This window comes from Dipodomys merriami, unplaced genomic scaffold (assembly GCF_024711535.1).
Source record: "Dipodomys merriami isolate MVZ:Mamm:240054 unplaced genomic scaffold, mDipMer1.0.p SCAF_72, whole genome shotgun sequence".
Classification (NCBI taxonomy): domain Eukaryota; kingdom Metazoa; phylum Chordata; class Mammalia; order Rodentia; family Heteromyidae; genus Dipodomys; species Dipodomys merriami.
Genome location: NW_027206313.1, coordinates 1,588,573 through 1,602,981, shown reverse-complemented (window position 1 = coordinate 1,602,981; position 14,409 = coordinate 1,588,573). Strand labels below are relative to the sequence as shown.

The 14,409-nt window shown below is 34.7% G+C and overlaps 1 protein-coding gene across 3 annotated transcripts in view; it reads right to left on the bottom strand.

The window, feature by feature from the left end:
* LOC138818195 (kinesin-associated protein 3) overlaps window positions 1-14,409 on the bottom strand; it is a 117,465-nt gene that overhangs the window by 82,186 nt on the left and 20,870 nt on the right. For all 3 annotated transcript variants that reach the window (XM_070009153.1, XM_070009155.1, XM_070009156.1), the window contains exons 4-9: window positions 11,962-12,017; window positions 11,221-11,362; window positions 5,565-5,664; window positions 3,480-3,604; window positions 2,301-2,399; window positions 791-969 (exon numbers count right to left, since the gene is read on the bottom strand). In XM_070009153.1, the coding sequence (XP_069865254.1) occupies window positions 791-969; window positions 2,301-2,399; window positions 3,480-3,604; window positions 5,565-5,664; window positions 11,221-11,362; window positions 11,962-12,017 (701 nt within the window). The remainder of the gene's footprint in view (window positions 1-790; window positions 970-2,300; window positions 2,400-3,479; window positions 3,605-5,564; window positions 5,665-11,220; window positions 11,363-11,961; window positions 12,018-14,409) is intronic.

Here is a 14,409-nt window from a genome sequence, read left to right as displayed (position 1 = left end):
CTTCATAGGATAAGGGAATTAAAAGGCAAGCCACTAAAAAAGAAAATTCTTGCAAACATGACTGATAAAAGGGATAGCGATGCATCAAAAATATAGAAAAACTCTCAAGAATTATTAGTAAGAAAAATCAGCAATCTATGTAACCATATAGCCTCTCTGTTGTCCCTCTGATAATTGCATTGATTCATAATTTACTATGTGGACATAATCAATATTATATAAGTAATATGATATAACTTAAACACTAATTGAGAGAATATTTCAGATACATATTTATTTTTAAATATCTGTCTAAAAAGTAAAACAGTGGTAGTTCACATCAATAGCACAAATAACTAAAACTTTAAATGGATAATACAACTTTATAAATGGATAATCCATCTCTATACTTTGTGCGCGTGTATGTGTGTGCGTGTGCTGGTCCCAGGGCTTTATCTCAGAGCTTTGTGCTTTCCTCACTCAGCTTTGTCTTGAGCTACGTCCATCCCAGCATTCTGTTGTTTAACTGGAAATGGAATCTCACAGACTTTTCTGTCTGGGCTGGTCTTACATCTAGACCCTCCCCTCCAGGCCTTCACCTCCTAGGTAGCCAGTCTGACAAATATGAGCCGCCATTTCTTGGTCCCTCACCATTTAAAAAATGAAATTTCTAGAGGCTATAGCTGTTAGGGCTACTATAAAATCTTCTTTCAGATTTACCTTAGGAGAAGGGTAAATGTTTACTTTTAATCAGAATATCTTAATATGGATATGGCTATACTGGTCTGTATAAAGAAGCTTTGAAAGTTACCATATCATTTTTATTCTCCATAAAAATGCTGAGTTTCTTTAAGAATGATACAACGAGAATGAGCAGCTCAAAATTGTCCCGATCAAGAGCCTTCACCAGCATGTGAACAATATTCTTATTTCTCATCTTCAGTTCTGTACGAGTATCCTCAGCAAGATTTAGAAGCAAATAAAGAGCAACTAGAAAAGTAAAATAGGAGAGTTAAGTGACATACTGAATCAACAATTTAAAAAATCATTATCCACCAAGATAACAGATAAAGTTCAAAACAGGTTTTATATTAATTTGTAATTTTTACTGTTAAAATATATATCCATGCATAGGCATCTGGGTATATATAAGAATATATAAATAATATTCATTACTGTGGTGCTGAGGATATTACAACCCAAATAAGACAATGATTCCTACTCTCTTGCAGCTTAGAGCTTCAACAGTCATCAAATGACAACTAAAGGTAGATAAATCATAAAACAAACAGGGAATAATAATTTTACATGTTCAGAAAATAAGTTATCATAAAATTTCAACTAAAGGCTGCTCTGTTAAGAGCTATAATGAAAAAACACAGCATACCTAGAACAATATTTGAGATACCAAAATCTATTTTTATGTTTAAACTGACTTTGTTAGTCACTATAAGAAAAGGGTATATGAAGTTCAGTAATACAGCTGCTATGCCAAGATAGCTGAGGTTCATGTCTACTAGTTCTAAAGTAAAATTTCTTTTAGATCCCTGTAATAAATATGCTTAGTTTCTTAGAGGAAACTCATTTGATTATTCCCATCAGTTACTAAATATTATATAATAGGTATTTTACCTTGATTGACAGAGCATATGTACACATACACACACAACTTTGAAAATCTGGCATCTTCTCCAACATTCTGAGCTAAAGTATTCAACCCCAAATCTTCAAAAAATTCAATGTAGTTTTAAGCTTTAATATTTATAAGGTGATAAAAATATTTAGGGAGAAAACAAATATTTCCATGCGTAAAATATTATCAAATGAACAATGAGCTAAACTAAAAGCCTCTGGCTGAGCACCAGTCAGTGCTAAGACCCTCATCATCGTCACCATCACAAGACTGCATCTTATCAATGTCTATGAAACCATATATTGGAGTCTTACATCCTTTGATAAAGCTTAGGAAGAGGGATTCTGTTTAATTAAACAAGAGTAATATCTTGAAAATTTCTACATGAACTAGGAGAGCAATAAAAAATCATGTTATAAGTAAGCTGGATATTGAGTGACAGAAGATTGTCACTGAAAAATTCACACTGGATTAGAGCAAAGTTAAGATGTAAGCAGGGAAAACATATGGTGAAATTCAAAACATTATCACTCAAACTAAAGATAGAAGAAACTGAAACATATGAAAGTTTATCTAACTTTCCATTATTCTCATATTAGCTCACTAGCTCACTGGTGTGACAAAAATGGAACCAAGCATTTATATAACAAATACTTTCTGGATTTTCTATTAGTTTAGGAATTCATACCTCGCAGTAGCTGCTCCTGTTTTACCACAAGTCCCTGGTATTTTTTAAATGTTTTTTCATAATCCTTTTTCAAGGTCTGATTTTCAAGGTCTTCATCAAGTAAAAAAACAAAAACCAAACTTAAGTTAAGGATCATACATACAAACTGAAGCTAAGGAAACCTACTGAAAAAAATCTAGAAGAACAGCACTCAAGTTTTACATGCAACTTTTCTAGTTTTATTTTCTAACTAGTAATTTAAATTTTTCTCTGCACAATAATTGAGCTAGAACAGACATCTTGACCACATTCTCAAAGGTTTTCCAAGGGCCTAAGTGAGGATATGTTTGGATTTCATCTAATACTTGGATTCTTAGAAATCCTATGCGACTATTTTGTGTAAACTGGGAAATCTGTAACTTTCAAAAGAATATCAAGTGGACCCAGGCACAAGATTATTGCCGTGTGCTTGGTAAGAAATGTATGCATTATCCTGCCCATGTAATTGTAGCCCCTCTGTACAGTATGTTCTCAAATAAAATAAAATTAAAAAAAAAAGATTATTGCCGTGAAGAGACTTAGAACACTAAGAACACTAACTTTCACTTTAAACACATGCCCAGAACATTCAAAGGGCGCAGATTCAATCTAAGAGGTCTTAGCTTCCTGTTCAGACTAGAGATGTTAAAAGAGAAAAATGTTGTGAAGAATAAGATCCACTTTTTCCATAAATGAAAGGTCAGCCATGTGTTATACTCTCTCAACAGGAATAATGTTTTCATTTTAAAAGGTATAAACAAACATTGGCTTCAAGCACAGGTCCTAAATTTAACCACAAAAAAAATAAATCCTCACTTTTTTTTGCACTTAAGTAGAAAAATATACCTTGCCCGACAAATAGGAGCTTAGGCTAGCTTCAACACAAAATGTGTATCCATTCCTATCAAAGAAGTCTTTGTGCTTGTGAAGAACCTAAGCAGCAGTAGCGAGTGGCACTTCCTAAGAGCAAGCAATACAGAGTAGCCACTTTGAGACTCATGCAGTTATCAATTACTGTCTCATTATTCATGGTTGTAGAGATGACAACCTGATTGTTTTAATCTTCATTAACTTTAAACACATTCTTGCGTGATTCCATACAATGTAACTAGTAATTAAAAACAATAAAAAAATGACAGAAACAGAACTCTAAAAGGATATCAGCTTTCTTCTTTTTAGAGAGTTCTTCTTGCCAGAGCTCGTGTCTCTTTAACTCATGATCAATGATATTCATACACAGAGCTCCAATTTTATAGTGAGTGATAAGTCCATGAAACTGAGAAAAGCTTTAAAGAAGAGATTATAATATATAATTAGTGGCATATATTTTGTTGATATAGAAAATTTAGTTTCAGCGAACACTGGCATACCCATGTATAAAATATATAGATTAACATATCCATAGTATAATTATATACATATGTATAAGATATTTATACATATATGTGTATATATCTATAACCATATATATGTTTATATAAGTTTTAACATACCTCCTTTAAGTATTATTAATTTTAAGAATTGAATACATTTTTATTATTAACAATTATAACTCCTGAGATAATCTATGATGAAATTTCAGTCTACTGTCTAGTAAAATTAATAATGTAACAACATTAGAGGTACATTTTATTTACTATATAAAATTAACAACAACTGGGCGCTGGTGGCTCATGCCTGTAATCCTAGCTACTCAGGAGGCTGAGATCTGAGGATCATGGTTCAAAGCCAGCTCAGGCAGGAAAGTCCATGAGACTCTTATCTCCAATAAACCACAAGAAAACCAGAAGTGGTGCTGTCGCTCATGCAGTAGTGTGCTCACCTTGAGCTGAAGAGCTGAGGGATAGTGCCCAAGCCCAGAGTTCAAGCCCACGACCACCACCACCACCAACAACAAAAGTAACAACAGAAAATAAACCTGTAACATATTAGCGACCAGCGACCAGGTTTTACATGTTTGATAATTATTCCAAGGAATAATCATTCCAAATATTCCACAAAATATTTAATTGCTAATGTTGGCACATTTTTAGAATAGAGGTAATAGTCTCTAGAAATTGGCTAGACATTCTTTATATCATGTCTCTTAAGAATATATAAATGTTTGGGGAGGCGGGGGGAGGCTGGGAAGGGATGGGAAGGGAAAACAAAGGAGGAGGCTACAATGCTTGATAAGAAATGTACTCATTATCTTGCCCATGTAATTGTAACCCCTCTGTACAGTATTTTCACAATAAAAAATAAAAAAAGAATATATAAATGTTTAGATACAATATTATTTAGTCAGAAAGAGAATGAAATCTTGCCATCTGGCCACATGGATGGAACTGGATGAAATGAATTAGGCATGCCCTTGACTGTATGTGGAAGCTAAAAAAGTTGTTCTCATTTAGGTAGAGAGTAGAGTAGTGGTTGCTAGAGGTTTATAGAAGGGCCAAGAGGAGGGGAGGAGGCAGGATGAACACAGGTGCCAAAATACATAGGAAAAGGCCTAATAATGTTCTATAACACTGTACAACTGCTATAGTCTACAACATTTCACAATATATGTTTATAACGAACTGGAAGAGGAGAGTTCAAACATTCCCAGCACAAAGAAATGATAAATGCTGAAGGAAACAGAAATGCTAATTACACTGATGTGATACCTGTCTACTGTCCACATGTACCATATGTATGTATATGTGTCCATATATATTCTAAAAATATGCACAAAATTCATAGAGTATTATTGAAATACAAATGTGATTAAATCCGACACATAATATATAGCATGTATGTACTTGTTTCTGGACAGGTATGCATATATAAAACAAAAGCATTTACTAAATACTCTAAGAATTTTAAATTTTAATCATTTAACTTTAAAATCTATATGAAGGACACTATTAATATCTAAATTTTACACATGAAGAAACTGAGGCATAAGTAGAATAACCAAGATCACATAGTTAAATAGGAGGATGCAAATTGGTCCTCCCAAAAGCTATCCTCAAGCTCTTGGCTCATTGAACCAAGTGTGTGTGTGTGTGTGTGTGTGTGCGTGCGTGCGTGTGTGTATGTGTGTAGAGGCAAGAGTGAATACAGACCAAAAACAAGAATAACTGAAAATGACAGAGAATCAGCAACAGGAGTAATATATTGCTCAAAGGTCAGCACACAGCACAGCCAAGACTGAGTGTATCACTGAGCCAGTGATATACACACATCAATTCAGACTAGGTATATTACAGTTCTTATACCTACCTGGAAAAGCAGAAAAAGATATAGATTATGTTTGTGGCTAACTCGACACTCTGTTTCCAGTCTTCTCTTAGGACTCTTGCTAGTGCACCAAGGGCAGTTTCTGAAGAAAAAGAAGATATACACAAAAGGTTATCTGCCTTGCTTCTCTGTAAATGCTGATTGGTTTTAAATGTCTACTGATCAATAAATAATAAAGAGAAAATGGAACTGGGACAAAAAAGTAGGATGTTTCCTTCCAACATAGGAAGCTATTTTGAATGCTTGATCTATGTAGTCTATGAACATTATCAGCATTTATTATAGCTATTAAATATTCAGTTTATTTCAGCTTTCTGGCTATTTAGGTGGTGAAATAAGAATTAACTGTATTAGTAAACTACTTAGTGGTGATTTTAGCAAATAAAAAAAGACCCTTTGATAGCATTTTATAGTATTTACACATTCATAATGTAGAACACTGGAATGTTTTGTTTTGATTTGTTATTCTTAAGTCAAGGTAGTAAATTTTAGTATGCAAAACTTCAAAAAAAACCCTATGTATTAAAGAATCTAACTCAAAATTAATCTATGAATTGAATGTGATGACAAACAAAATTTCATGATATTCCACTGGATACAGTTTTACGAAAATAATAATAAGCAAATTCCTAAAGGAAAAAGGCAAATTTCTCTTACATATTCTAGAACTCTAGTCAAGATATAAAACAATAACTAACAGTATAATATTAGTATGAACTCATCAAACAGACTAATGGAATGGAGAGGGAGATCAATAAGTCAGATTTATGAATAAACAGAAATAGTACCTAGCATAGCACTAGTCCATAAATTATCTAACCCATAATAGAATGGTAGGTATATTGTACAAAATGTATGTTGAGTACTGAACACTTGGAATAAATGGATATTCAATGTGGAAAAAATTAAAATGAAATGCCTAACCTCTCACTTTGAACAAATCTCAACTGTTAGACAAAGGATCTCCAAAAACATATTCTGTAGGAGAATGGGAAAACTGAGAAAACAATGAAGTTTTTCATAACGGAGGAATAACCTAAAGGCTTAAAGAAATTCTCAGTGTGTAGTGAAGAAATCACCGCCATTCCAGGCGTATAATCCTGGCACACAATCCTATAATCCCAGCCATTTAGGAAGCCAACACAAGGGCAGGCACGGTGAGGCATTCCCATCATCCCAGCCAGGGAGCGGCATACAGCATGAGGACCATGGCCCAAGGACAGCCAGGGAAAGAATGGCAGACTCCACACGGAAAGCATGCATAAAGCAAAAAAGGCTGAGGGTGTGGCTCAAGGGGAGCAAAGTTACTTGGGCCCTGAGTTCAAACACCAATACTACCAGTAAAGATGCTGAGATCTGTGGTGATTCATCTTGCCCTAATTCTATCTTCACCACGGGGTTCTGGGAGTGTTGAAAACAACAGCATCACAACTCTGACATCTGTGCAAGCCAGGAGGCTGGCAAGAGTCGAGGAGAACAGTCTGAGGCTCCCCCAACGTCCCCACATCCCACCCCAAACTGCCCCTATGACTTGTCCTTGTGCTCCATTACAACTGCTCCTTCTTGGGAGCTGAGTGTCAAGTCTCTGACTCGAGGCAGTCATATGCTGTGCATATACTTGGGGTATTTGGTGGAAACTATAGATGGTAACAACACAACTGTAGCTTCGCTATGTTGCAAAAATTGACAAAAACAATCTTAAAAAGAAAAGACAGATGAATTCTGAAATCTGTTTGAGAGGGCAGATGCCCCTCAGCAGATGAATGATCAAGAAAATGCGGGATATATACACAGTAGAATTCTATGCTTCCATCAGAAAGAATGATATTGCACCATTTGTAGGAAAACAGAAATACTTGGAAAAATTATATTCAGTGAAGCAAGCCAGACCCAAAGAAACATAGGCGGCATCATTTTCCTCATCTGTAATGACTAGAATATGTCTAGGATAGTCCTAGCAGAGGATCACAACAGCTCAAAAGCTATGTGCGTATGACTATATAAAATGATGCTTATCGAAATGAACTCCAAGAAATGGAAACAAGACGTTTTTGTTTTTGTTTTGCCAGTCCTGGGGCTTGAACTCAGGGCCTGGGCACCGTCCCTGAGCCTCTCTGTGCTCAAGGCAAGCGTTCTACCGCTTGAGCCACAGTGCCACTTCTGGCTTTTTGTGATTATGTGGTACTAGGAATCAAACCCAGGACTTCATGCATGCTAGGCAAGCAAGCACTCTACCACTGAGCTACATTCCCAGCCCAAGATTTTTTTTTTTTAGTGTACTGTTTGCAGTTATTTCTTTTTGTTTTCCCTTTTGGTTTATTCCCTGGTGTTTTTGATTTCTGTACCCTTTGTCATGTATATTAGTTCATTTTATCTGGTGACTTTACCAAGCTCTAGCATACCCTGGAGGTCTCAAAAGCCATGCATAGGTGCAGAGTAGTGTACTTCCCAGGAAAAAAATTGGGAAGGCCCAAGCTCTCATCTCTGAATGAAGTGAGGCAATGTACAAGCCAGAAGTAATGGCATAGTATTGTATAATGGAGCATTAAAGGTGTGTGTGTGTAGAACATGCACACACAAGTACGTGCATGCACATACACACGCACACACAGACACACATACAACAATCCCCTCAACAAAGTCTGAGAGACTTATTGTCTGCCATGTAAGAAAACTTCTTTATAAAACAGCTGACCACTAAGCTAGAGCAAAGAATTCAGTGATCATATTACACAAAGGATATAGACATTATGAAATGAATTCACAAATCTCACTAAACAGAATCAACAGCAAGCTTTGGAGGTAGTAGAAATCTGATTTCCAAAGTTGTCATTTCAGCAGGAACAACAAGGCATGCAAAGAAGAAGAATAAGGCCTCTACTCAGAAATCAAACTGCAAACACAAACTGCTCATGAGAAGACAAAGATTATACTTACATAAAAACTAAAGAAAACTATCTCTAAAGAATTACAGGCTTGTGCCTGTAATCCTAGCTACTCAGAAGGATGAACCCTGGAAGATTTATTTGAAGCCAGCCTCAGCAGAAAAACCTGACAAACTATCTCAAATTAATTAGCAAAATGTCAGACTGGAGCCATGGCTCCAATGGCAGAGCCAGCCATGAATAAACAAGCAGAACAGAGCCTGAGGTCCTAAGTGCAAACTGTACTAACGCACATGTACACATACACATACATATACACACCAAAAAAAATTTTTAAGGGAAGTCTGTGAAGGTACAAGAATTATGTCTTAAAGGGTGCATATTATTTTATAAGGGGCCAGACAGAAGTACAAAATTCACTTTGGGAGTGACACCCCTCCCCCCACCAATGCTAAGTCTGGTTTACTGTGCTTGCATTGGAACTTAAGCTCTAGGCCTTGTACCCGTGCTCAAGGCCTGTGGCTCTATCACTTGAGCCATACCTCCACTTCCAGATTTTTACTAGTTAATTGGAAATAAGAGTCACTTGGTCTGTCTGGGATTGACTTCAAACCTAGATCTTCAGATCTCAGTTCCTAAGTAGCTAGAATTGTAAACTTTAGCCACTGGTGCCTGGATTCGCCAGGGATCTTAATAAAATATATGAATTAGAAAAAGAACCCATTCTATGAACACAAGCCACTTTAGATTCAATGTGAGGAAAAGAAAGAAAAAAGATTGAAGACAAAATAACCAGCGTCTCTAAGGCCTATGAAGCACCACAAAACACAACATGACAAGAATCTCAGAAGCAGAGGAGAGTAAAGGGCAGAATAAATATCTAATGAATATTAGATATATATACTTCCTGCTTATTGAAAAATCCTAATTCACACTGCCAAGAAGCTTAACAAACTCCAAGTGAAATAAAACTCAAGGATATCAACACTAAACAACTTTATAGTGTTTAAGTGGCAAAAAAGAGGGCACAAAGAATGATGGAGAAAAGCAAGTTGACATCTGCATAGGACCACAATACGGTCAATAACTGATTTCACATCAGAAACAGGAGTCAGGAATGCAGAGAGATAACAACATTCAAAGTGCAACGGAATTCCTGTCAATCAAAAATTCTATTTCCAGGGCTGGGAAGGTGGCTCAGTGGTAGAGCGCTTGCCTTGCATGCATGAGGCCCTGGGTTTGATTCCTCAGCACCACATAAGCAGAGAAAAAAAAAAAAAAAGCTGGAAGTGGTGCTGAGGCTCAAGTGGTAGAGCGCTAGCCTTGAGCTGAAGAACTGAGGGACAGCGCCCAGGCCCAGAGTTCAGGCCCCATGACCGCCCCCCCCCAAAAAAAAAATTCTATTTCCAGCAATTCTCTTTTAAAACAGGAAAAACTCAATGCTTGGTAAACAAAAACTTTAAGACAATTTAAAGTAGCAGGTTCTCTTCTCCAGAAGTACTAAAAGGAATATTGAGCTAAAATGAAAGTACACTATTTAGAATTTAAATCCACATAAAGAAATTCAGAGAGGGGGAGCGGGGAGGATTGAATGGGGAGGCAGGGGGAAGATGGGAAGGGATGGGAAGGGGAAACAAAGGAGGAGGCTACAATGCTTGATAAGAAATGTACTCATTATCTTGCCCATGTAATTGTAACCCCTCTGTACAGTATTTTCACAATTAAAAAAAAAATTCAGACTACTGGCAAAAGTAACTACAAAAGTAACTATAAGACAAGACAAAAATTTCCAATGGTTGTCTTCTATCTGCCTTATAAGAAAAATGTATAGAATGGTACTTACATAATATATATTAATGAGCTTATAATAAACAAATACATATTTGCACAATGTAATAGAACAAAATGGGTTATTAGAGTAAATATTTGCATATTGTTAAAATGAAGTTGGTATGAATTTGAATAAGATTGCTTGAAATTTTTCTCTCAGATAAAAATAATTCAGGAAAACAAGACCACAAAACCCTGGTAGAAGCTGGGTGCTTGTGGCTCGAGCCTGTAATCCTAGCTACTCTGGAAGCTAAGGGTTGCAATTCAAAGCCAACCCAGGCAGGAAAGTTCTTCAGACTCCAATTAAACATCAAAAAGACAGAAGTAGAGGTGTTGCTCAAGTGGTAAAATGCCAGCTTTGAGAAAAACAGCTCTAGCTCCAGGACTGACAAAACAAAACAAAACCCAAAACCAAAACAAACACTGGCAAACTAGAAAATATCAACACAAAAGAAGGAAATACTGAAGGGATAGAACAAAAAAGGCAAGAGACACATAGAAAACTATTATAAAAATGTCTGCAAATATAAAACAAATCTTGTATGTATAACAAATATAAAATGATGCAAATCCTACTTTATGAGTGATTTCATTAGTGTAAATGGATTAAATACTCCAATGGATAACAATGGATTAGAAAAACCCACTATGATACCATGATCCAATCAAACCCTACCTTCAATAGAAATTCTTTAGATTCAAAGACACAAATGATAATAACAAAAGGATAGAAAAGAATAAGCTGAGAGAGTCAGAGAGAGAAAGAGAAGGAGGAAGAGACTCAGAGAAAAATACTCCTAAATAAAATGATTCATATTTAGAATATAAATATTTAAGACATGAAAATCACTTGTGTATGCATACACATAAGATATGAATACAAACTTCACAGAGTAGGAATGCTTTTTATAAACACAAATCACCATTCAATAGTAGTTCTTCCAAGTTATCAGGATTTCGAGCAAGCTGCAAGATCAGAGCAGAACCCCGAACCTTGTCAGGAATATCTTCATATAATAACTCAATGTATTCATCCATATCATTTATGTTAGCAATTTCATCAATCTGAAACAAAGATATAAGTACTCAACTACAGATTCGTTGTCAAAGAAATGATACTTTGTGATACTATCAGAATTAACAAATTACCAATAACTTATAGCACCCAACTTTTTATAGATGAAGATTTTATGCCCTTGGATACTAGGACGTAAATACAAAAAGCATGAACTATGGCTAAGAGGGACATATATAAACTCTAAAGTTTGTCTATCAGTATAAAGAGTTTGATTTAGTTTTTGTCGTGCTGAGGATGAAAACCAGGGCCTTGCACATATTAGAGAAGCACTTTACCACAGTCACATTCTCTACCCCATAAAATATTCAAAATATAAAGTATTTTACATAGATTACTAAGTAATTTGTGTTTACAGAAGTACATTAACTGGTATTTTAAAATATACTATTATAAAAACATCATTTAAAATAAAAATTATGTCTAAAAAGCACACCAATGTTTGTCATTGTTAATTTCTTATTATCTACCTTTCTCAAGGACCTCTAAGTTCAGTCATCATTGAAAATTCAACATTTTATTAATGTGGTTATTTGCAAAAGTATCTTACAATTAATCCTTTATTAGATCAGGATTCATATAGACTTACTTCCATTCCTTCAAAAGGAGGTGGATCTTTGGGCTTGCTTGATTTTTCTTTCTTTTCTGTGAAGAATGAAACAAATTTAAATGAGAAAAACTACATTTTTAGTTTGGAGAAATTTTTACTTTCAGCTGCTCTGTTTGATTCTTTATATCTGGAAGCTACTAAAATGAAATTTTTATTGAAATCTTTTTTCCATGTGTAAAAAAATGCTTTTTTATAATTCATTCAGCTAATCCCAATGATGCTATCAAAGGAGGATACTATATTATTATTACAAACTAATAAAATATATAACACATGACAAAATTTATGTTGGGCAGTAACTTTAAAATCCTCCTTGGCTAACTTTTGGGATTAAGTATACAGATAAATTCTCCAATAAGAGCCAAAATAGTAAATTCTAAGTATGCCTATTTTCCCCTTCCTAATTCAAATTTAAGGCAGGAATAGGTAAATGAGTAAGGCAAAGAGAAACATGAGTAATATTAGTAAATGAGCAATATGAAAACTAAAAGTTAGCAGAAAAAATAATAAAAGTAATGGGTAAATTCATAAGCTAAAATAATTGATTCTTGTCTGACAAGTCAAATTAAAGTAATAAATTAAGACAAACACTTAAAATTATATTAATTGAATTCTTACTTATTCCCAAATAAAATATTCAAAGGCTTTGACACAACTCTGAGACATTTATTATACTGAGTTATTTCATTAGAAGCATAATTATATTTTCTATGAGCCTAATCAAAAACAAAAACAATGAATGCATATTAAAAGAAATCAGAAATATCAAAATTTTGGTTTTAAAGCTAGCAGATAAATATACATATAATACAATTATCCATTACTGTAGACTATTAGGAAAGAGGAGACCAGAGAGTAGAGGAGATAAGAGAGAGTAAGCGTGTATACACGCATGCAAATGAATTACAAATAATATCAAAACACATAATATACAACAACGAAAATGTCACAATAAAACTCGTTGTATAAACAATGTGATATTGAAAATATGGTTGAGTAATGTGTTTGTCTGGAAATGGTTGAAATGCTAGAGAAAGCCTGTTCTTTCAAGGAACACAAAGATAAATAATTTTCAGAAGACAGCCACCATTCTAGATAATGTCCTTATAAGCTCAACAGCTAAGTTTTGCCTTAAGTGGACAACTTAGTATGTGAGAAGTTTCAATCAGCAAGGAAAAAAATGAATTATACAGTTATACAGGACCACCCTCTAGGGCAAGGGTTCTCTGGCTCTGAAATATCAAATACCAAATTAAAATGTTAAGAAAAACTGAATAATTAAAAATAAGCATAGATTAAACATAGCAAAGCACTGCATACAGTCATCAACAATAATATCTAGAGAATAACATTTGTTGAATTATTTTGTCCATATATGATGACAAAATTTTCTTTCATATTTAATTTTAGGAAAGAGAAAATACTGACTTTCCTTGAAAACTCATTCTTTTCTTTTCATGAGTCTACAGGTGTTTTATTATAAATGCTTCTAAAACTACTGATTTGGCACTAGGAAAAGTTAATTTTAACTACTGTACAACCTACATTATTGTACATACAAAAGTTCAAACATTGATGATTTTGCTCACTTCAAATTTATTTGAAGATGTTATCTCTCCTCATATATAGATAGCCTAACAAGATTATTCTGAGAATATTTGTATAATTTTTTTTCTTGATAATGTTTTCTATATCTTGGTAGGTGAGCACTTACTGGTAAGAAGTATACTTCAAGTTCAAAATGCCTTTTTTGCTTTTAAGATTAAGTGTACAGCCATTCAGTTCATTCAGTAACATGTACATGCATCTGTTAAGATTCAGTGCTAGCAGTATTTCTTAGGCACAGGTATTTATTTGCTGTAAATATAGAGAAGACTAATCTGGGCAAAAAAAATCCCAAATAAAATGTTAATATTTATGTACTAAGCCCAGTCCAAATTTGAGCACAGACATGTTACTGTAGAAGTATCACATTTTGGAATGTTTCAATGTTGAAGAACCATACATTTGGTAAATAGTGAAATGGGGATAACTATTCAAAACTGAGAAAATAACTCAAGGATAGAGCATTAACCAAGCAAGCAAACCAAGTGAGAATGAGGCCCTGAGTTGAAAACACAATACCTTCCACCAACCCCACACATAAAACACCACCACCAACAACAACAAATACTAACTTGCTGGGTGCTGATGGCTCATGCCTTTAATCCTAGCTTCGAAGGTGGCTGAAATCAGAGGATCAATGTTCAATACTCTGATTGATTGAATCCTCTGCTATCCTGAGTGGAAGAGTCTGTGAGACTCTATTGACAACTAACTAGATTGGAGGTATTGCTGAAGTGGGACAGGACCACCTGTGAGCAAGCAAGCTGAGCAAACCTGGGGAATTCAAGCCCCCCCCCCCACATAATCTGTTTTTATTTTTGT